At 41.9% G+C, this 22,901-nt stretch overlaps 2 protein-coding genes across 2 annotated transcripts; both read left to right on the plus strand.

Annotated features, from left to right (window-relative positions):
• The first annotated feature begins 653 nt into the window (after positions 1 to 653).
• On the plus strand, positions 654 to 4,469 carry LOC125727453 (heat shock 70 kDa protein 12A-like). The gene is made up of 4 exons (XM_049004157.1): positions 654 to 1,164; positions 1,277 to 1,501; positions 1,935 to 2,106; positions 2,532 to 4,469. Exons 1-4 carry the CDS (start codon positions 886 to 888, stop codon positions 3,569 to 3,571), a joined length of 1,716 nt encoding a protein of 571 aa, XP_048860114.1. The 5' UTR covers positions 654 to 885; the 3' UTR covers positions 3,572 to 4,469.
• Positions 4,470 to 15,209: 10,740 nt separating this feature from the next.
• Positions 15,210 to 22,607, plus strand: LOC125727448 (heat shock 70 kDa protein 12A-like). The gene is made up of 5 exons (XM_049004152.1): positions 15,210 to 15,588; positions 15,736 to 15,960; positions 17,694 to 17,865; positions 19,591 to 20,362; positions 22,508 to 22,607. The coding sequence occupies exons 1-5, from the start codon at positions 15,310 to 15,312 to the stop codon at positions 22,605 to 22,607; spliced, it is 1,548 nt and encodes a 515-aa protein (XP_048860109.1). The 5' UTR covers positions 15,210 to 15,309.
• Positions 22,608 to 22,901: the final 294 nt, after the last annotated feature.

The following is a 22,901-nucleotide window of genomic DNA, read 5'->3' on the forward strand; positions in this document are numbered from 1 at the left end:
GAAGTCACAGTGGAAGGTGTACATGATGTTGCTCCCGGCTGTGTAGCAATACTATGTAACGCAGCGCGAACACCTGCCAAAACTGCACGTTCAACGGCCTCTAAGTGAGCGGAATTTCTATGCAGATAGCGTGGCTAATCTGCATACGTCCTCAACATTTATTGTCTACATTTAACATTTATATTTAACATTTATATCTACATTTAAGTTTTATATTTAATATTTATATTTACATTTAACATTTATATTTAACATTTACATTTAATATTTATATATAGACATACCATTTATATTTACATATGATAAACAATTTCGAACATAATCTACACAGTAAAAAAACCTGATGATCCACAACACCATTGACTTCTAGCTAAATGTCAGAAAATTGCACTAAATGTTGAAAAAGTGGCAAATATAAAAATTTTTACTACCTTTACAAACTGCGCCCCATAATAGGCGTTTTTGCAACCTGTTTATATGTACGATCTGTTTGTAAGTCAGTCGTTCTTAACCTGGGGCACCCAGTACATGGGTACACTGTTAAGCACCTTCCATCCCTGCAGTGATTCTACGTCTGCAAGTTTCACTCCGTATTTATACCTTCTGTTAGGTTATTACAGTCATATGTTTTCTCGGAAACTTACCGGCTATGAATTCTGGTAAAACGAAACCGAAACATTCCTTCATGAAGTACACCATAAATTACAAGAACTTCCTTATTTCGTTTTTGTTTAGAGTCAGAGCAGCTAACCTGCCGGAACTGATTTACCTTTTAATTTTACCTTTAATTGTTACCTTTTACCTAAACTATATTTGCTATTTATATAGCAGGATCACGAATTAGTAGAATATCGTCCCGAGTAGCGTTAGACAGCACTTTGGCCGATGGCGGACTCGATGTTCATAGTGGCTATAGACTTCGGGACGGCTTACAGCGGCTACTGCTTCTGTGTCCGCAATAGTCTCGATAACATTAGATCTGTGTTCTGGGGACAGGAGTTGGGGTTCGGGTCTCCGAAAACACCGACCTGTATCTTATTTGACGAGCACGAACAATTCCAGAAGTTTGGATATGAAGCAATGATGACTTACACCAGGTTAAAAAAGGACGGAGCCAAAGAGTACCTTTTTCTAGAGAATTTCAAAATGAACCTCTATGGCAAGGTAAAAACAAAAAATATTGTTTTCGAAATGAACAGATTTTAATATGTAATTTATTTTAAAAAGACATCATCAATGAGAGGGAAATTAACTTAAGAAATATCGCATGTCTTAGACTATCAGTAGGAATCTGATGATTACTGCAGCAAATGGGAAACCTTTAAGGGCCCTGAAGGTTTTCTCTGAGAGCCTGCGGTACCTGAAGGACCATGCCCTGAACACCATCCAGGGGCACACTTCTGGAAAGAAGTTCATCTCCTCAGATGTGACCTGGGTGCTCACTGTACCTGCTATCTGGGACGCTGCAGCCAAGCAGTTCATGAGAGAGGCAGCAACTCAGGTGGAGTATAGAGATGGGTAAAATGTGTGAGTAAAATGGGGTTACTGTACCTGTAATGTAGTAAATTGTAATGTCTACCTCAGGTGGATTATAGATAAATGGTAAAATGTGTGAGTAAAGTGAGGTTTCTGTACCTGTAATGTAGTAAAGTGTAATGTCTACTCAGGTGGAGTATAGAGAACTCTATGGTGATAAGTGAGAGTAACATGGTGTTTCTGTACCCACAATGTTCTAAAGTGTAATATCTACTCGGGTGAAGTATAGATACGGGTGAAACAGGCAGGATCGAATATCTCATTTAATGTGCTAAAGGTTTATCATTTTAAAATGATCACTTATATGTCTGACATTGGTGCAATGGCTACCAATCCAAATTTTAATACTCCTCTTATTCCATTAATAAAAAAGTCTCTGCATTTGGTTCCTGTCTCAGGCTGGTCTGGTGTCAGAATTGAACTCTGACCAGCTGATCCTGGCTCTGGAGCCGGAGGCGGCATCAGTGTGGTGTAAACAGCTGCCCAGTGAGGGCTTTGTGGCTGAGGGAGGATCTGAAGATACCCTGGAACAGAAGTCTGGAACTCAGTACATCGTTGTTGACTGTGGGGGTAAGACAGCCTCACCAGCTTTTCAAACATGCACTCTCACAGATTACTGTTCTGTAGCATTATATATAAATTAATGTCGACACTGATTTTTAGTGGGAACCAAAATGAATACAAGTTCATTCAGCTTTATTCAGCTCCTCTTATTGACATATTTTGGGATTGATGAATAAGGGGGCAAGGACTTAAGGGAGCACGCACTGTCTGAGACAAAGTGAAATTGGGCAGTGACATTTTCCAGGGTGGGGGCACCAGCAGTAAAGCTTGCCTTGGATGCCACATGGGCTTTGAATGGCACTGTTAGCCCCACCTGGTAATAGCAATTTCATACTACTGTAGATCTTTTTCGGTAAGGAAAATTCATGCTGTTTAATAACAGCTTCATGGTATGAATAAATCAGTTTGAAGTGTCACCTTTTTGTCTTTAGGTGGTACCATTGACATCACTGTGCATGAAGTTCTAGAAGGTGGATACTTGAAGGAGCTGCAAAAGGCTTCAGGAGGGGACATGGGGGGAGAAACTGTCAAGGAGAAGTTCAAATCCTTCCTCAGAGACATTTTTCTTCAAATATGGGATGAGTATGTGAGAGAGTATCCAGCTGAACTGCAGAAGATGATGTATGATTTTTCTGTGCAAAAGTCTGTTGGAGAGGACAAAGACATATATATTTCATGCCCCTACTACTTGTCATGTTTAGCTCAGAAAGAACAAGAACTGTCCAGTTACTTTGAAAATGTTGAGGGTGTTCTCTGGTTCGATGGATCCATCAAAATCACTTACAAAAAACTACAGTCATTCTTTGAAGAAAGTGTAAATAGCATTGTAAGTGAAATTCGAGCCATTGTTTCTACTCCAGAAATTAGCATAGACTACATTCTCTTAGTTGGAGGCTATGCTTCCTGCAAGTACCTGCAGAAAGAAATCAGAATGGAATTTGGTCGAAGGTGTAGAATCCTGTGCCCCATAGATGCCCAGATGGCCGTCGCCAAGGGGGCCGTGCTGTTTGGAAACAACCTCAAGATAGTGGCATCACGAGTCAGTGCTCTGACATATGGGATTGCTATGGGTGAAACTTTTGATAACACAAAACACAAGATGGAGAAGCGCAGAGTAAATAAGAAAGGAGATTATGTTTATTGTGATGATATCTTCAAGAGGATGGTTCAGAAAGGTCAGTCAGTCAAGTGTGACGAAGTGTCACATCATTACTTTTATCCAGTAGATGATGATCAGACTTCAATGAGATTCCGCTTTTACAGCACAGAGAAACTAGATACCATGTATGTAGATGAACCAGGCATGAAGAATATTGGCTCCTTCTCAGTTCCAATGCCAGACATCAGTCAGGGAAGAGACAGAAGCACCAGGTTTGATATTAAATTTGGTTTAACTGAGATCCAGGCCACAGCCACTGACCTGACATCGAAACAATCTCGTTCAATCAGACTTGACTTCTTGACAAAATGAGGAATTATGTGCTTTGGATGGAAGAAATACATTATAAATTGATAATATTGGCTTTAGGACAGTCATGTTCTTGACAGAAAACTGAAATTTTTATCGTCTGTCTGGGGGTGGCATGCTGGTACAATGGTTAGCGCTGTCGCCTCACACCACTGGAACCTGCGTTTAAGTTCTGCCACGGTTGCATGTGTGCGGAATTTGCATATTCTCATTTTGTCGTCATGGGGTTTCCTCCCTGTACTCCAGTTTCTCACCCCCCACAGTCCAAAGACATGCTGAGGTTAATTGGAGTTACCAAATTCTCCATAGATGTTCATGTGTGAGTGAATGTGTGTGAGTGAATGGCGTGTGAGTGAATGGCGTGTGAGTGACTGGTGTGTGAGTGAATGGTGTGTGAGTGAATGGTGTGTGAGTGACTGGTGTGTGAGTGAATGGTGTGTGAGTGAATGGTGTGTGAGTGAATGGCGTGTGAGTGACTGGTGTGTGAGTGAATGGTGTGTGAGTGAATGGTGTGTGAGTGAATGGCGTGTGAGTGAATGGTGTGTGAGTGAATGATGTGTGAGTGACTGGTGTGTGAGTGAATGGTGTGTGAGTGTGCCCTGTCAGGGGCTGGCACTGCATCCTGGGTTGTTTCTTGTCTCGCACCCATAGCCTACAGGAAAGGCACCATACCTCCTGTGACCCTGAGTAGAACAAATCGCTATACAGAAAATGGATGGATAGATTATCTATCTTTGTGTTCATTGTATGCATGTTATTTATGGCTGTCACGATCATGACATTTTAGTTGACGATTAATTGTTATATAAATAATTCCCATTAACGATTTGCTTTTAAGCTTTGTAAACAAAAATTGTACAGGCCTGATATGACATTAACAAATAAATGCCTCAAAATAAAAAGTTTTTTCCCAATCCATACCGCCTGCCTGATATTACCTCGCACAATTGCTCCCCACAATCCGCTCATCCTGCCATTTTACTACAAATCATATTGTCTACATTTACGGCAAACTAAGCCGGTTAACGTATCGGAATTAAGGTAGTCCAGGGTAAATATAAGTGAACGAAAGTAAAATCCATTTAAACTGGGGTACTTTGCATCTGACAAGTTATCTGACTAGAAAAGAAATCCGGCTTTACGGACTCCTGGATACAGACTCCTGGTGTTAATGATTCTGTTAATTTAAAAAATATATATCCATTTTATTTGCTTGTCATTTTAGGTGTTCACTCCCAGTTGTCGGCTTAACACTATTACATAAATGTTAGATCCATCAAAACTGCTGCTAATCAACGATATGATATTTTGGTATACATATAGCTTCGATCCACTCTAAACTGAAACATGATGTTTGGGCGTATTTTGTGTTTGTTTCAGCCATTTATATCCAGGGAGGCACATAACTGGTATGCATGTATGCATTCGGCATATATGCAAATACGCAGGCATATTTGATTTATGTGCATTTTAGACTGCGAAAGAAGTACAAATTAGCCACATAAAGGTTAAAATGCACGGTAATTATATGGTGCTAATGCCCATAAAATACGTGCGCATTTTAGCTGCCACAACAAGAAATTGTCATCTGTATCGTTTTATGGCGATTGTAAAAAGGTAAAACCGGGAGGAGGAAGTGAGTGAATGTTCATGTGGGAGGCATGTGGACAGCACAACCAGAACATTCCTGAAACGTTTGTGCCTTGGAACGCCTTTGTTTGTGATTGTTTATAAAGAAAACATGTCTACAAGATGTATTGTTTAATTAAGTTAAGAGCAGCGTGTTGAAAGGTCAAAACGTCCACCGTGATCCCCACAGTGACAGTGAAGGGGCACTTATCTACAGGACACGTGTTCACATCGTCCCCCCACTGGCCCACCACGCGCACACACGCACACACACACACCATGGAGGATACACACAGGAAACTGGCATTCCCAGCACCGGTACAGTATGACTGGAGGAAGGAAATAGGAAGAGGCACTGAGCGGGCTGGGGGGGCCAATCAGCGCCTCTCCCAAGCTAGCTTATGTGACCGAGAGGGTCTGCACCAAGCAGGAAATGACGCTCACAAACTCACATTTCAGGGAAGAACAGGACAAACACATCTCTGACAGCCCAACTGTCATAGCCGTGCTCTCTACTGCCCCCTGTATCCCTTCACTGGGACAACAGGAGAACAGCCAGTGTCAGTACTAAATGGGATGGGGACACAGTTTCCTGCATGACCTCCATGCTTATCCAAATGCCATGGGGGGGGGGGGGGGGTTAAGTGTGGAGGATTAGTGGACAGCACAAGCCCACACACAGGGCACTAGACGTCAGGCACTGGAGGGATGGGGGGTGTATGGCGGGTCATTTTAAGAAGGTCCTTGGGGTTTAGAACAGGTACAAGGGTTCTTGCATGAGGAAACGTGAGGTTTAGTTCTCAATTGGGCGGGACGCAGAACCCACTGGTGGTCCCACTGGGCCTGGGGGCATCCCATCGGGCTGGGAGGGAGGCGGGCCAGGGTCTGGAATAAAAAGAAAAAAGTAAGTCAACTGAATCGTGACCCTCAAGCAGGGAACCAAGTTGTAGACCAAGCATGACAGGAAAGGATGCAAAGGAACAGTCAAGTGACAGCTCAGGGGGGTGGGGGGGGGAGTGTGACTATTCAGGATTATCTGTGAGGAGGCTGCTGACTGGTCTTATTATGGTGGCTGCACACTTCAAACGATGTCCAGACAAAACAAAATTGAACACATCAGTGCAAGCAATCAGGTACAAGCTTAAAACGACACCACCATCTTGTTTGTGGCAGATTCATATGAACACCACAAATAAACGCAGAGTCATTTTAATAAAGAAATAATAATACTAAAGAAAGAGCAATCACCGCAGTGATCAGCGCATACTAATACTGCATCACCTTAAGGGCGATGCCCTTGTTCTTAAACTCCCCCAGTCGGCCTGGAAAGCTCACCTCACTCAGCTACTTAAGCATTTTACCAGCACAATGAATCGATACCGTGGTACATGTTGGGAAGCCATAAAATGGTTCAACTGGCACAAAGAGAGACTCACACATGCCATTGGGGGCTGCAGGGTGCCTTGGCCCCATCATAGGGGGCATGCCGGGCTGGGGAGGGGCACCAGGAGGAGGCCCGGGCATCATGCGGCCTGGCATGCCTTGACCTGGCACCCCCATAGGACCTACTGGTGACAGAAAAAGAGGAGAGATGCAGCTGTAAATGGGGGGGGGGGGGCAAGCAAGCGATAATAATGAATTTAACTGCACTGACAGTTACAGTCTGCTGGGAAGTGAAAGGACAAGATCCAAAGGTCACTTATCGTTAGCATATTACTGATCAGTAGGGTTAGGGTGGTACTACAGTAATACAATATTCCGCGGTATTTAGAATACAACAGTGTTTTTTTGGTGAATTTTATTGCCAGGACACCAGAATAGTGCTGCTTGGGCCAGGTGATATATCAGAGTATCGTATCGTGATTATGAACATTCATATCGTCATCAGTTTTAAGGTTGTGTGTATTGTGATGCAGCCTAAACACTATTACTGTTGCAGTTCTTTTGCAGCACAGACCTTTTTCAGGGCTCACAAAGGGGGAAATCGAACGGATTGTGGAAAGAGATTGTTTGGGTGTTATACGATGTCCCATGATGTACCATTCAGAGCTAATAGGCTTCTAATTTATTATTTCTACTTTGTGTTAGATACCGATAATGCGTTATTTGACCATATATTTGCACTCTGGCTAAACTGTTACTGTACCGGCCCAGTGGGTCACAACTGCAGTGTCATCTGTAAAGACCGTCCCATCACCCGCCCTGACTGTAAGTCTCTGAGGAACAGATTCAGATGTGCGTAATGCTTCGATGCCTCTGTAAGCAGGATGCGGGTCACAGATCACAGGTGGTGTGTCACCTGCTCACAAATTTGTCTAAGAAACGCCTCCTTATCTGCCCTTAGACCCCTCATAGCCGTCCTTCTCATTTCCTGATACAGACTGGAGTTGCCACCAAGTCGTGTGCTGCGACTCCGATATATTCCTCTCGATAATATCCAGGTTGTCCTGCGAGATGTTACACCTCCTTCTGGGAATACTAGCAACAGCAGCACTGTTCATTTGACGAGTAATGTACTAGTAGTTATTAGAAATAATCCATAGTTAGTAGATAATTCCTAATGAGACCTGCAATACTTAATAGTTCCTAATGAAGTACTACCAAACTACTATAATAATTAGTTCACTATTACTTATTAAGTAATTAAGCATAACTCCTTAGTAGTGAATAGTACTAATTTAAGCGTTAATGAAGCACTACTCCTTTGTTGCTGCTTACTTCCTGCGTATTTGCCTGTTAACTGCGGCAATTATAAAGTCTTACCGTTAACAGTATAAAAGATGCTTTTGAAAATTAAGCTGCATCACAATATTGACCACTTTGGTGAAAGAGGCCATCTGCTCAGTGACCAGCCAGAACAAAACCAGGTTCCAAGCAGGTAAAGATAAAAAATATCCATCATTATCATGTTCTATCAGTGCTGACTTCCGCGTCCTGATTTACGATACTGTCATCTACGTGGCTGCACTTGTGCACGAGCAGCCCCATCCGCCAGGGAGACAGATCAACTGCGAGTCACAGTGCTTGGCAGCATCTGTAATTATGAATGTAATGATGATCATTTAAATCAGGTTAAAATAGGTACCATTAAAGTGAAACTTTATTGCTGACAAAGCTCATTATTTTGGCACAACTACACACAAACACGGTGCATGAAACTGTGTGTGTGTGTGTATGTGTGTGTGTGTGTATGTGTGTGTCTGTGTATGTGCATGTGTGTGTGGATTAGGTTTATATTACATTGTGGGGACCAAATGTCCTTCACAATGTAATAAAAACCTGTTTTTTGATGTTGTGGGGACTATGTTTCAGGTCCCCACAAAGATTTGTGAATTCAAAAATAATAAAAAAAAAAACTTGGTTACTTACCGGTAAGGTTATGGCTGGGTTAGGGTTAAGGTCAACACGTTAGGATTAGAGTTTTCCCCTTAGAAATGAATGGAGTCCTCACTAAGACCTAATTACAAACCTGTGTATGTATAGTATATAATCTGTAATAACATGAATTTGCAGCAATCGGTAGGATGGTGGGTGACGCAGTGGAGCGGTGATTAGTGCTGTTCGGCCAAATGGTTATTTCAATATTAGTTTAAATAACAGAATTCGTGGCCATAAGTAGAAATTATCGGGAGAACATTTTAAACTGAATTTGACAATGCACTTTACACAGTGTGTAGTTAGAATATGGAATAGTCTTCCTGCTAGTGTAGCACAAGCTAAAACCCTGGGTTCCTTTAAATCAGAGCTAGATAAGATTTTAACAACTCTGAGTTATTAGTTAACTTCTCCCCAAACAAGCTTTATGGGCCGAAGGGCTTCCTCTCGTTGTAAATTTCTTGTTCTTATGTTCTGATTAGCACTGTTGCCACATACCTCTGCACCCACAGCTTCTAGGTCAGGCCACAGACCCCCCTGTTTTATGGTCCCTCAAACAGCCTTCTGTTATAAACAGCCACCTGTCATGATGAATGGCTGTTCTGCAGAGCTCTCCCATTGTCCCAAATATCCAAACATGAAACTACACAGGACCTACACTGATCAAAGACCAGCTGACACCATAAACACATGAGAAGATTATGATGATCTCGGCAGTCAGCTGATATCCTGGTTGAGTGTCACCGGTCTGCCAAGGTCATGTTCCACAGTAGCTCAGCATTTGAGTTTCTCAGGGTTCTATCTTGAGTCTGGTGCTCTTCTCCTTACACATGCTTCTTCTTGGGATTCTAATTCCATAACTGCTATGCTACTGTAAGTATGGCAGATACACTATATGGACAAAAGTATTGGCATAGTAATTGAATTCAGGTGTTTCATTCAGACCCATTGCCACAGGTGCATAAAATCAAGCACAGGACTTGATAAACTGTGTCTGCAGTCTGCTGACTACAGAGTGGAGAGAGTCACGGGCTGCCTCTGCATGGGCTGAGGGGGGGACCATATGCCGTTATCGCGATAACATGCGAAAATTCCCTGGGGAGACAGAACTGAGATAGATTGAGGTGTAATATATCAATATACTGTGCATTGTAGGTGCAATTTAATGAATGTGAGTACCTAAGTATGAGTTTCACCAAAACAACCCCCCCTTGCCTTTATCACAGCAGCACAGATTCATAGCATCCTTTCCAGCCATTTTTGGAAGTAACTTGTGTCCAAACCCTCTCAGCACATTTTCAAGCATGCAAATATTTCTATCTCATTTGATAGATTCAAACTTGTTAGTCTAAGTCTTCCTGCTCCCAGTCTTGAATACTCCAGTGTTTGTATTGTTTAACCTGTAGTAGTCTCTCTTTCTTGTTAACACCACAAAGTACAGGTTTTCTGGCAGCAATTCGACCACGCAGTCCAGCCGCTCTCAGTCTTTGCTTGACTGTATTAAGAAATGCCGGGTTCCCTCTGTTCACATTAATCGCAGCCCTCAGACCTCTACAGTCATCTTCCAATTTCTTTTGCACGTTACAACTAAGTGTTGATCATTAGCCATTCACGTTACTTTCCTTGCCCCAAACTGTTTCCAATCACTGTTGCTTCCTGTCAGCCTTTTTCTCTAGTAGGTCACTTCTTGCATAGAAACATGTCTTCCTCACTCGAAATTTGAATTTGAGCCTTTAATTCAATTGTTAGCTGTGCCTTTCTAGCCATTACAAGCATAAAAATAAATGTTTATCAAAATTTCTGACATAAGTTGTGATACAGTACAACAGAAGATTGAAACAAGGCGTAGGCAGTGCATTATACCTCTCACAAACTGATCTCACTTAAGGCAAACAAGTGACTATCGTGAGGTTTATTCAGACCCAATCAAGAGAGGCCAAGAACAAATCAAGTTCTGACATTAGTAAATAGAATTCCAAAACAAAGTGAATGTCAATGCACCATAGACAGACCTGATACGTCTTCTTCAAAACCAATAGTTTCAGCCTTTGCGACTAAATAATGTATTACTACAAGCTATATAATACTAAAAACTAGTCAGTTACATTTGTTTTAAGTATTTCTAATATTTTCTTGTAATAAAAATTTGACAAAGCAGTGTATCATTAAGAAAAAAAAAATCTGTAGGTAGGCCCAAATTTCTGGCCTGTAGCGTGTGTGTGTGTGTGTGTGGTTTATAAGGTCAGGGTTTGGATTATGGTTATACATAGTTTACTTAATCTGTCCAGAAGGACAAAAAAAAATCTGAAGTGTTAAATTGGTGTGATAGTGCCAAAATTAAACTTAGGTGTGCCATAATATCTAGACTCACATGTTCATGGTGGGCTGACATATTTCACAATGGCGTAAAAGAAAAACAGTTTACTGCAAGTACCAAGAAGTACCGTGATTCATAGAGACTGAAACTAAAGTGAAATTAAATGGGCCCCCAGTAAAAAAAAACCCAGTAAAACCAGCACGTCTGTGTTGCCCTGTTCTGGAACCACTTTCCCTCCACCAAACCTCCAGCTATCTGATAGAGGTAGGTTCTTTAGTAAGACTGACACAGTACAGCCACAAAGGCCTTCATGGTAAGTTTTATTGTCAGACATGTTCTGAGCAGTACAGTGAAATTCTTATGCTAGAGTTGCAGGGTTAGGCATTGGGGGATAGAAAAAACAGTAGTGCAAAACAAAACAGTGCAGGACAAACATTTCACTATAAGAAAGAGTAAGCAAATCAGTAATAAATAACAGCCTGTTTGTCCGAGTCTTTCGTGTCTTCTCCCTGTTTGTCCAGCAGCTGTCACTGGCCATCCTGTCCTCCCTGTTACCAGTCTTCAGTGTGTTTCATTGTCTCACCAGATGGCTGCATAGTTCAATGAGCTGAGCATGTGGCTACCTATAATCCCCTTTGTTGTGTGTTCAAATCCCACCTCCTCTGTTTTTGTATTTTGTAGATTTTGTTCCCTAGTGTTTCATTTGTATCAGTTTTTCCTAGTTCCTCTGTTTTGTGATTTGTATTTGGTAGGGCTGTCAAAGTTAACGCGATAATAGCACGTCAACGGGAATTCATTATAACGTGACAAATTGTTTGATGCCATTAACATGTGTTGAGTCGGATGGTAGCTTGGGAAAAATAACAAAGAAGAAGATATTTTAAATAGCAGGTTTAGCTTTGAAACTCTGTCAGATGGATCCATCGACAAGACCATAGCTATTTGCAGTTACTGTCGATGTGAAATAAGTTACCACCGAAGTACATTTAGTCTTATATCATACCAGGCTGCGGCTCTTTTCAGAATGATAGACACATTCGTATTTTCATGTCTTAACATATTATGATAATACTTTAGTAAACATAAGTAATTTATTTATGGGTTAATATAATTATTTTTCATTTAGGTATTTCTTTAGCTATATGTGAATGATGCTTCTGTGATGTCTTAACTCCGTAATTTACATCTTTCTCAAAGTCATTCTCTACGAGAGTATGTCTCCGGTGAAATGATATGCTTTCTAAAGTTTTCTTCAGTGTCCGAGATTGGATGTAGGCTTATTAAGTTTATTGGGTTTCGTAATTCTTTCATATACTTTTCATAGTAAATCCTCGTAAAATTGTTTTATTTTCTCCGATTTACATATTATAGCCACCTGAGTTCGGAGTGGTGAGGACATTTTGCACTGCTCGGTCAGCACAGTTACAAGTAGTGAAGTGGAGAGTGAAGGGCAGACAACTGCAAAGCCAAACAAACTTGGGTGAGGGTGAAGACTATCGCTATAGAAATGAACAATATTGTGATATTAGTCACCTTTGCTCTGTTACGCGTCCAAGTGATTTAAATCCCCCCCAAAATTGTATTTCTTTATTTTTTGAAGTTTTGTTTTTGTGTTGGGGCGGCATGGTGGTGCAGTGGTTAGCACTGTTGCCTCACACCTCTGGGACCCGGGTTCGAGTCTCCGCCTGGGTCACATGTGTGTGGAGTTTGCATGTTTTCCCCATGTTGTCGTGGGGTTTCCTCTGGGTACTCTGGTTTCCCCCCACAGTCCAAAAACATGCTGAGGCTAATTTGAGTCGCTAAATTGCCTGTAGGTATGCATGTGTGAGTGAATGTTGTGTGAGTGTGCCCTGCGATGGGCTGGCCCCCCATCCTGGGTTGTTCCCTGCCTCGTGCCCGTTGCTTCTGGGATAGGCTCCGGACCCCCCGTGACCCAATAGGATAAGCGGTTTGGAAAATGGATGGATGGATGGAAGTTTTTGTGTTAAATGCATATATACTGATATTGCATTAAAATCATATCTCAAACTCCCTTCTCTATCCATTGGGGTTCTTCATAAATCTTGGGTCAGACATTTAGGATAAAATAGCTTTTTGCTTTAAAAAGGTTGCTGACCTCTGATCTATACTTAGTTATATGACTAAGTAATACGTGATATTTAGCAGGTCAATGAGCCGATCTGTTGTTGGGCTTGAGTTTCTCTTAAACTCTTTTACACTATTGGTTCTCCTTCTCTACTCATCCTCCTTGACCTGACAGCTGCTTTTGACACAATAGACCATAACATTGTTCTTCACCGCCTGCAATGCACCATTGGACTCTCAGGAACTGTTCATAACTGGTTCATACCTAACTGGCAGAACCGAACATGTCGCCCTTGGCAGCGCAAAATCTCACATCCACAACGTCACCTGTGGTGTCCCACAGGGCTCTATGCTAGGCCCCATCCTTTTTACCATCTACATGCTCCCCCTTGGAAATGTCATTAGCAGGCATGGTTTATCTTTCCACTGCTATGCCGATGACACTCAGCTTTATCTCAGGACTACCCCCACCTCCTCTACTGCTCCTCTGCCAACATCCACACTAACTACCTGCCTGGAGGAGATAGAGGCGTGGATGAGGCTCAACTTCCTTCAGCTGAACAAATCCAAAACAGAAGCCATCGTAATAGGCACGACACACCATCTCCGCTCTTCTACCATCACCAGTATCACTTTCTCTGGCCAAAACATCCACCTTTCCACATCTGTCACCAATTTGTGTGTTAAAATGGATTCTCAACTCACCTTTGACACCCACATCAAACACCTCTGTAAGTCATCATTTTACCACCTCAAGAACATTGCTAAACTCCACCTCAGTATATTCAGAACAGCGCTGCCAGGATCCTGATGAGGGTGCGAAAGCATGATCACATCACCCCCATCCTGAAAACCCTTCACTGGCTCCCTGTCCCACTCAGGATAGAGTACAAGGTCTCCCTCCTCACCCATCAGTGCATCTATGGACATGCCCCCCTTTACTTACAAGAACTCCTCACCCCCCATACCTCCTCACGCACACTCCACTCTGTACACACTATCATCCTCCAAGTCCCCAGAACCAAGCTCCGCAGCATAGGTGATAGGGCCTTCTCATCTGTGGTGCTGAGGCTGTGGGACGCCCTCCCTGACTTCCTGAGAGCCCCACAGTCGACTAATGCTTTTAAACAAAATCTAAAAATCTATCTTTTTAGAAAGACATTTAGTTATTTCATAGTATAGTCTAGTATTTCTATTCTATAGTATTTTGTTACACTATTTTTTACTTTGTAGCTCTTTGCGATTGCTAAAATATAAAGTGCAATACATCCATCCATCCATCCATCCATTTTCCAAACTGCTTATCCTATTGGGTCGCGGGGGGTCCGGAGCCTATCCCGGAAGCAATGGGCACAACCCAGGATGGGGGGCCAGCCCATCACAGGGCACACTCACACACCATTCACTCTCACATGCATTCCTATGGGCAATTTAGCAAGTCCAATTAGCCTCAGCATGTTTTTGGACTGTGGGGGGAAACCGGAGTACCCGGAGGAAACCCCACGACGACATGGGGAGAACATGCAAACTCCACACACATGTGACCCAGGCAGAGATTCGAACCTGGGTCCCAGAGGTGTGAGGCAACAGTGCTAACCACTGCACCACCATGCCACCCCCAAGTGCAATACAAATATAATTTATTATTATTATTATTATTATTATTATTATTATTATTATTATTATTATTATTATTATTATTATTATTATTAAAAGTGATGAAGGGTTTCTTATAACCTTTGGACAATCTTTGTTGTTGTTTATTGTTGGTAATTGATTTCCAATAATTAATGCATACATTTGCAAAAAGCAATCATGCCTTGCCAACTCTAATATTGATAAGACTATTAACACTTGAAAAAATCCCTAAATGGTAAATGCTGAATAAATTCATGAGCCTGGTTGGACCTGTTTATATGGTTAATTATTATTATTCAATCGTGGAAATAAAAAGGCATCATATAATTATCGTCAGATTCCGGGAAATAGCGAGTAACAAAATTCCACTAGTGCACATGTAAATGCACTGTAGAGATCAATTTAAAGGAATTCCGAATTGCTGCATACTATCTTTACCATGGCGACAAAAATGAAATAAGGAAGTTCCTTAGATTTTAATTTAGGTTTTACTAGAAGTCATCTGTTGAAAATAGTTTCTGAGAAAACACCTGACAACCACCTACCAGAACATATAAATGCAGGGTGAGTGGAAGCTTCCAGGCTTTTAAAATAGCTGCAAGGAATAGCTGCCGGTGGCAACTTACAGTCAGACATTTATTTTTTACTGTTTGCTTCTTTAAAGTCATTTTTTTAACAGAATCGCTAAGTTTTGCCAATGGCGGACTCGATGTTTACAGTGGCTATAGACTTCGGGACGGCTTACAGCGGCTACTGCTTCTGTGTCCGCAATTGTCTCGATAACATTAGATCTGTGTTCTGGGGACAGGAGTTGGGGTTCGGGTCTCCAAAAACGCCGACCTGTATCTTATTTGACGAGCACGAACAATTCCAGAAGTTTGGATATGAAGCAATGATGACTTACATCAGGTTATCAAAGGAGGAAGCTAAAAAGTACTTTTTTTTTGAGAATTTCAAAATGGAATTGTACAACAAGGTAAAACAATAATATTGCTTCTGAATTTCCACTTAACTACAGACACTATATTTTAACATAATGTGTTAAAATGTTTGTTTTAAAATGTTTTAATAAGAATGTCTTTAATGAGTGGTAGATTAACCTAACAAATATTGCATCTTTTAGACTATACATAGGAATCTAATGATTCCTGCAGCAAGTGGGAAAACTTTAAGAGCCCTGAAGGTTTTCTCCGAGAGCCTGCGGTACCTGAAGGACCATGTCCTGAAGAACATTCAGGAACACACTTCTGGAAAGAAGTTCATCCCCTCAGATGTGACCTGGGTGCTCACTGTACCTGCTATCTGGGACGCTGCAGCCAAGCAGTTCATGAGAGAGGCAGCAACTCAGGTGGAGTATTGAGATGGGTAAAATGTGTGAGTAAAGTGAGGTTTCTGTACTTGTACTAAAGTTAAACATCTACACATATGTAATGTAGCGAGGGGTGGAGATGTGTGAATAATGAGAGTAAAGTGCGCTTTCTGTAACCACCCTGCCCATATTTCACATGATGGTGCACATTTACCATGGGATTGTTTCCACAAGCTTATGCAACAGCGCATTTATTTTCATCCAGATTTGCATTCATTTTTCATGAGATCTTGTACTGATGTAGTAAGTTGATGAACTCCATAAAGTTATCTTTGGCTCATCCCAGACATTGCTAAATGGTTTTCCCACTAGAACACGGTTTACTCGGGTCTGACATCTGAAATGGAATGCAGCCTCATCTGACTGCCTGGGTGCCGCCAGGTAGCCGTAGTATTAGTGTTGGAGTGCCCCCAAAATGCCAGTTTTTATTATGGCACTCTTGGTAAACGAACACCGCACACACAATGCATGCATCAGCGTCAGCTTGAGTGTTAATTTACGCATATTATAGACATACTATATACTAAGACAAACATTTGAATAACTAAAGCTAAATAAGAACTAGGGCGGTACGATTTATCGAGTTCAAATCAAAATTGTGATTTGCTGAAATTTAGGACAGGGATTACCCAGGGTTTAAAACTAATGAGAATAGTTTTACAAATTCATGACATCCTCCTTGTGTGAGTCATTTTCACCAATCATAAGTGGCCCAAGGGGACTGTGTTATACATCCACAAAGAGCAAACTCATGAAACTCAACAAAACCTTACATTCGTGGTGTGAAGAAATATTGATTCTGTTGCTGAGCTGTAAGTGAATTACCTACATGTTTCATGGTTGGAGAATGTTTACGGAAGGGTCCTATTATTAGGGGTCCAAGCAGCATTTGCCGCAGGATGCCTATTGTTTGTTTTTCTTACTGGAATTGTTTTATTTTCCTAACTATTAGTTTATTTATGTTTGATTGTTCTCTGGTAGGAGTGGCACGGTGCTGCAGTGGTTAGCACTATTGCTTCACACCTCTGAAATCAGGGCTTGAGCCTCTCCCATGACTCCATGTATAATATGTGGCGTTTGCATGTTCTCCAGGTGCTGTTGTGGGGTTTCCTCAGGGTACTCTAGTTTCTCCTCCACAGTCCAAAAACACGCTGAGGTTAACTGGAGTTGCCAAGTTTCCAGTAGGTGTGCGTATGTGAGTGAATGGTGTGTGTGTGCCCTGCGATGGGTTGTTCCCATCCTCCATGTTCCGGACCCCCTACAACCCTGAACAAGATAAGTGGTTTCAGAAACTGCATGGATGGATGGTATCTCATCTGGTAATGTGGTGTCATATGTTTTAGATCTATTACACACTGTATATCGAATTGAAGCAGGACTTTGCAATATTGCAAATCAAAGCATAGTTGCAATATTGGTCAGAATAAAATCGCAATTAGATATTTTCCCCAAATCATTCAGCTCTAAGGACTGTGTATTCCTGTTGCGACTTACCAGTACATTTAATTTAAAGAGACTTGGGGAAAGGATCTCATTAGAAACCTGGAGGACTGCCTGTATAGACAGGGGTCAAGACAGCAGTATTAATTTAATGAGCTACAGGTTTATCAGTTATTATTTATAGGAGTGACACTGGTGCATTGGACACCAATCTGAAATTTATAAATGAAATAAAAGGAGTATTAAAGTCAATGCATTGCTACATTTCTCAGGCTGGTCTGGTGACAGAATCGAATCCTAACCAGCTGATCCTGGCCCTGGAGCCGGAGGCGGCATCAGTGTGGTGTAAGCAGCTGCCCCGTGAGGGCTTTGTGGCTGAGGGAAGATCTGAAGATACCCTGGAACAGACGTCAGGAACTCAGTACATCGTCGTTGACTGTGGGGGTAAGGGAGCCTCAGGAGCTTCAAACACATTTCTTAAATACATATCTAATCTTTTGAACAGCCATCAGAAATACTACATTTTAGTATTATACAGTCGTATGCAAAAGTATTGGCACCTCTAGCCAAATTATATATTTATTGAAAAGTAAACGTAGCCGCGCTACTAATAAGCTACTGAAAAAGTTAAGTTAGTAACATTGCTAATTGTACTTAGCTCCTCCCCAACACTGGCAAGGGCAATGTTTGGTCAACTTTAACCACGCCAGCTCTAGTTAACCCAGTCTGCAAATCAAATGAAGAAAACGTATATAAAAAAGGTATAAAGAGCACTTTACCCGTGTTTAATTGTAGTTTTTTCTGTTTAATTCCCTTCCTGGTTTTGTATCCAAAGTTTTAAATGTTGCTGAGTGGCCACCTATCCCCGCCGTGACAGTGACCAGCACCATAAAGCTGTTGTGCTGCGTGACTTTAAAATATGGTGGGGCTTCTCATATGTCGTTGAACTTGTCTTTTTAATTGATACAGTCAGACCTCAGACATTCGCCAGGTTTGGTTCCAGAACCCATTGCGAATGAGGAGGATTCGCGGATGTTTGGTAGAGTCACTAAAAATGGCAATATCTGCTTATTTCTATAGTTTAAACCATAAATATGACCCCAGGCATGCTCCCAAAAGACTTTAATTTAAAAGTTAGAGTAATGCATAACCTTTTAAAAAAAAAAAGAATACCAAGCCAAATAAGCAACAGGACGGCTCCTATGCTGCGCACTCAATTGTCAAATCCCTCAGGACCCTAGCTGCCTTTCCTATGCCTGCTCCTTTTATGCCTACCCTATCATCAGCGCATGCACAGCCATCCTGCCCTGTATCCAGTCCTAATCACAGTCCTCACACCCTGGCTATAAATCGACCGGCTACAACAAGGAGAAACAGCTGATAACAATAGGATTCCACTAGACGTCCACTAGGCGTGGCACACAGGAGGATCAGAACGATCGGGACGTGACAAGTATATTATGCAGTATGTATTCATATTGCATCGAATCACACTTCTGCTTTATTAATAAAATCATATTGGATTGATTGATTTTTTTAAAAAATTGGAAGAACACTGATTTGTGTCACGATCGCGCCGGAGATACGCTGCGATCGTGCGGGCAAGCAGGCAAGCAAGAAGCAGGAATACGGGGCAAACGGGAGTTTAATACGAGGACAGGGACCGGGAAACAGCTCACGCTTACAAACATCAATGACAGACAACGGGTTAGTACAAAACAGGAACTTAAATACATGGAACAAGGCAGCAGGAAACAAGACACGACTGGGCACGATCAGGAAATCACACGTGGGTAATTAGGGGGCGTGGCACACACGAGGAGCGGACGAGCCGGGCATGACAGAACCGCGAAGCTCATGACAATTTGCAGCTAACCCAAAGTTTCACACCCCTAATATACAGACAAATATTTTGTTATGTGTTCAGTCAGTATGGACAGTGCGCTATCAAAGTATTTTCATCACAAATGGGAACCCCATATGCATGTTCACATCTTTTTGGCACAAACAGAATCCCATATAAATATATAATTTAGCCATGGGTGACCCAGCTTTTGAATACAACCATAACAGTGGCAATTGATACATTTTTTTGGTATAGAAAATCCATGCTGCTTTTTTCCAGCTTAATGTAGTGATTACATTGAGGTGTTACCTTATTGTCTTCAGGTGGTACCATTGACATCACTGTGCATGAAGTTCTAGAAGATGGGTTCCTGAAGGAGCTGCACAAGGCTTCAGGAGGGGATATGGGGGGTGAAACTGTCAACAAGAAGTTTAAATCCTTCCTTACAGATATATTTCACTCTCCAACATGGGACAAGTATGTGAGAGATCACCCAGCTGAACTGCAGAAGATGATGTATGAATTTTCTGTGCAAAAGTCTGTTGGAGAGGACAAAGACATATATATTTCATGCCCCTATAACTTGTCACACTTAGCTGGGGAAAAACAAGACATGTCCAGTTACTTCTGTAATGCTGAGGGTGTTTTCTGGTCAGATGGATCCATCAAAATCACTTACAAAAAACTACAGTCATTCTTTGCAGAAAGTGTAGGGAGGATTGTAAGTGAAATTCAAACTATTATTTCAGCACTAGAGATTAGCATAGACTACATTCTCTTAGTCGGAGGCTATGCTTCCTGCAAGTACCTGCAGAAAGAAATCAGAATGGAATTTGGGCGAAGGTGTAGAATCCTGTGCCCCATAGATGCCAATATGGCTGTTGCCAAGGGGGCCGTGCTGTTTGGACATAACCCCAAGATAGTGGCATCACGAGTCAGTGCTCTGACATATGGGATTGCTGTGGGTGAAACTTTTGATAGCAGAAAACACAAGATGGAGAAGCAGACAGTAAATGACAAAGGAGATTATGTTTATTGTGATGATATCTTCAAGAGGATGGTTCAGAAAGGTCAGTCAGTCAAGTGTGATGAAGAGTCGCATCATTACTTTTATCCAGTAGATGATGATCAGACTTCCATGACATTCAGTTTTTACAGCACAGAGCTATTAGACGCCATGTACATAGATGAGTGGCACATGAAACAAATTGGCTCCTTCACAGTTCCAATGCCTGACATCCGTCAGGGAAGAAACCGGAGTGTCAGGTTTGATATCAAGTTTGGTTTAACTGAGATGCAGGCTACAGCCACTGATCTGACAACTAATCAGACTCAGTCAATCAGGCTTAACTTTCTGACAAAATGAGGTAATATTTGCTTTAGATTAAACAGATACACAAGAATATAAACCAAACTTGATATCAATAAACATAATAGTTTTAGGACACTTTACTGTTGGAGATTAATAAGCTTATTCACAGAAAATGTAAAATATCACTCTGTGGATGAAAATTTCCAGTAGGGCCGGGGAGGGATGTATAGTGGAGGGATGTACCATGGCACCAGATCATGATTACTGCCTCACTCGTACAACAGCAAGGTTCTGTGAAGGGACAGGTCCAGCAACTCTCCACTGATGGTTTTGTACAGTGTGGACCTATTTGAAACAAATTGAGAAACATCAGTAAAATTCATCACTTCATGACAACAAGTAACAAAACTACTGTTTTCTTGATTTGATTGAGAAAAGTAGGCCTAACAAATTTTTAAGGGAACAAAAGTAATGGGACAAATTGATTTATGATTGTTAATTTGTCCCATTACTTTTGGTCCCTTAAAAAATGAGAGGCACATATACAAACTGTTGTAATTCCTACACCGTTCACCTGATTTGTATGTAAATACCCTCAAATTAAAGCTGAAAGTTTGCAGTTAAAGCACATCTTGTTCGTTTCATTTGAAATCCATTGTGGTGGTGTATAGAGCCAAAACGATTAGAATTGAGTCGATGTCTCATTATTTAAGGACCTCAGTGTATGCTACTAACTACAAGCCAAATACTCACCTTACTCCCACGACCATGGTCCTCTGCTTTGTTTTGCCGGCAGACATCACAGCCATCTTCTTGATGGGACCCGGTTTAACACCCTGTGAATATAAGCCATAAGCAGTGATGAGCGTATGTGATGTGTGTGTAGATATAGTATTGAATTTATTGTTATATTATTCCACCTGTGGACTTGGCCTGGATCTCCATGGCAGAGGGTCCATGTCGATTTTGCTGGTCCTTTCCAAGGCCACATGTTCATGGTAGTCGTAGACGCGCACTCAAAATGGCCTGAAGTATACCTCATGAGTTCCATCACGGCTTCTAAGATAATTCAGGTGCTAAGAGGGTTGTTCAGCCGCTATGGGCTTCCTGAAGTCTTAGTGAGCGATAACGCCCCCCAGTTCACATCGAGCAAGTTTGAGTCGTTCATGAAAAGCAATGGTGTGAAACACATTCGCTCTGCACCATTCCATCCATCTACAAATGGCCTTGGAGAACGTTTCGTGCAAATCTTCAAGCATTCACTGAAACAATCCACTGGAACCGCTTCAGTTCAACACAGGTTGGACTCATTCCTCATTCTACTAGCAGAATGAGGCTGGACATGTATAGACTCCAAGATCAAGTTGTTTCTTATGACTTTACATGCAGTTTATATGAGAAACTTGCAGACTTCCGCAACTGCCGATTCTACTGTGATGTGGGAGACCTTCCGTCACAAGACCCTGAAGATTGCTGAGGGTTGTGTTGGTGTTGGCAGTGCACCCAGGAGGTGTTTCATCCCACAGGGCACCCTGGATATTATTAAGACACTTGATGGCAACTCCAGTCTTTACTTGAAACAGAGAAGGATGACTGTGAGGGCCCTGAGGACAGATAAGATGACATTTGTTAAAGGAATCTTTGAGCAACTGACACACCGTCTGTAGTCTAGCAGTCCACATCCTGCTTACAGTGCAATCCAAGCATTTTGCACATATGAATCTGTTCCTCAGAGAGCTGCAGTCAGGGTGGGTGATAGAATGGTCCAACAGATGACCCTGCAGTTGTGATCAGCTGGGCCATCTACTTTGAGAAGCTGTTTAAAGCTAATCAATCGGTTGCTCAGGGAGTCCCGAATGAGCCACATTCCTTGCACTATGGCACTATGGCCATGTGGCATGATTCCCTGAGGATGATCTTGCTTGCAGGATCGTCATTGCTGATGACACCAGCGGCTGGACCAAGCTAAAGAGACACCCACGTAACGCCTGGCTGAGGCAGATAGACAGTCATTTCCAGGTGGTATGAATGGACCGTGTGTTGGCCTGGGAAATTGCCAACCAGGTTCCCGAGTTGTTTTGTCGTGTGGTGGGAACGGCAACACACTGTACCAGTGCATGTATCAAGTGCCTCGAACATAAAATCCAAGACAATCGCACGATATCATTTGACAACATAGCAGAAACCTATGGCATTGAGAAAAAGAAAAATATTTAGAAGAAAAGAAATACTTCCTCTAGATTCCGTGATCACGTCAGCAGATGCCAGTCACGCCTTTACTCCTCTCTGTCCTCCTTCCTCTAGATTCCATGACCATGAGGG

Source organism: Brienomyrus brachyistius, unplaced genomic scaffold, assembly GCF_023856365.1.
Source record: "Brienomyrus brachyistius isolate T26 unplaced genomic scaffold, BBRACH_0.4 scaffold98, whole genome shotgun sequence".
NCBI classification, from domain to species: domain Eukaryota; kingdom Metazoa; phylum Chordata; class Actinopteri; order Osteoglossiformes; family Mormyridae; genus Brienomyrus; species Brienomyrus brachyistius.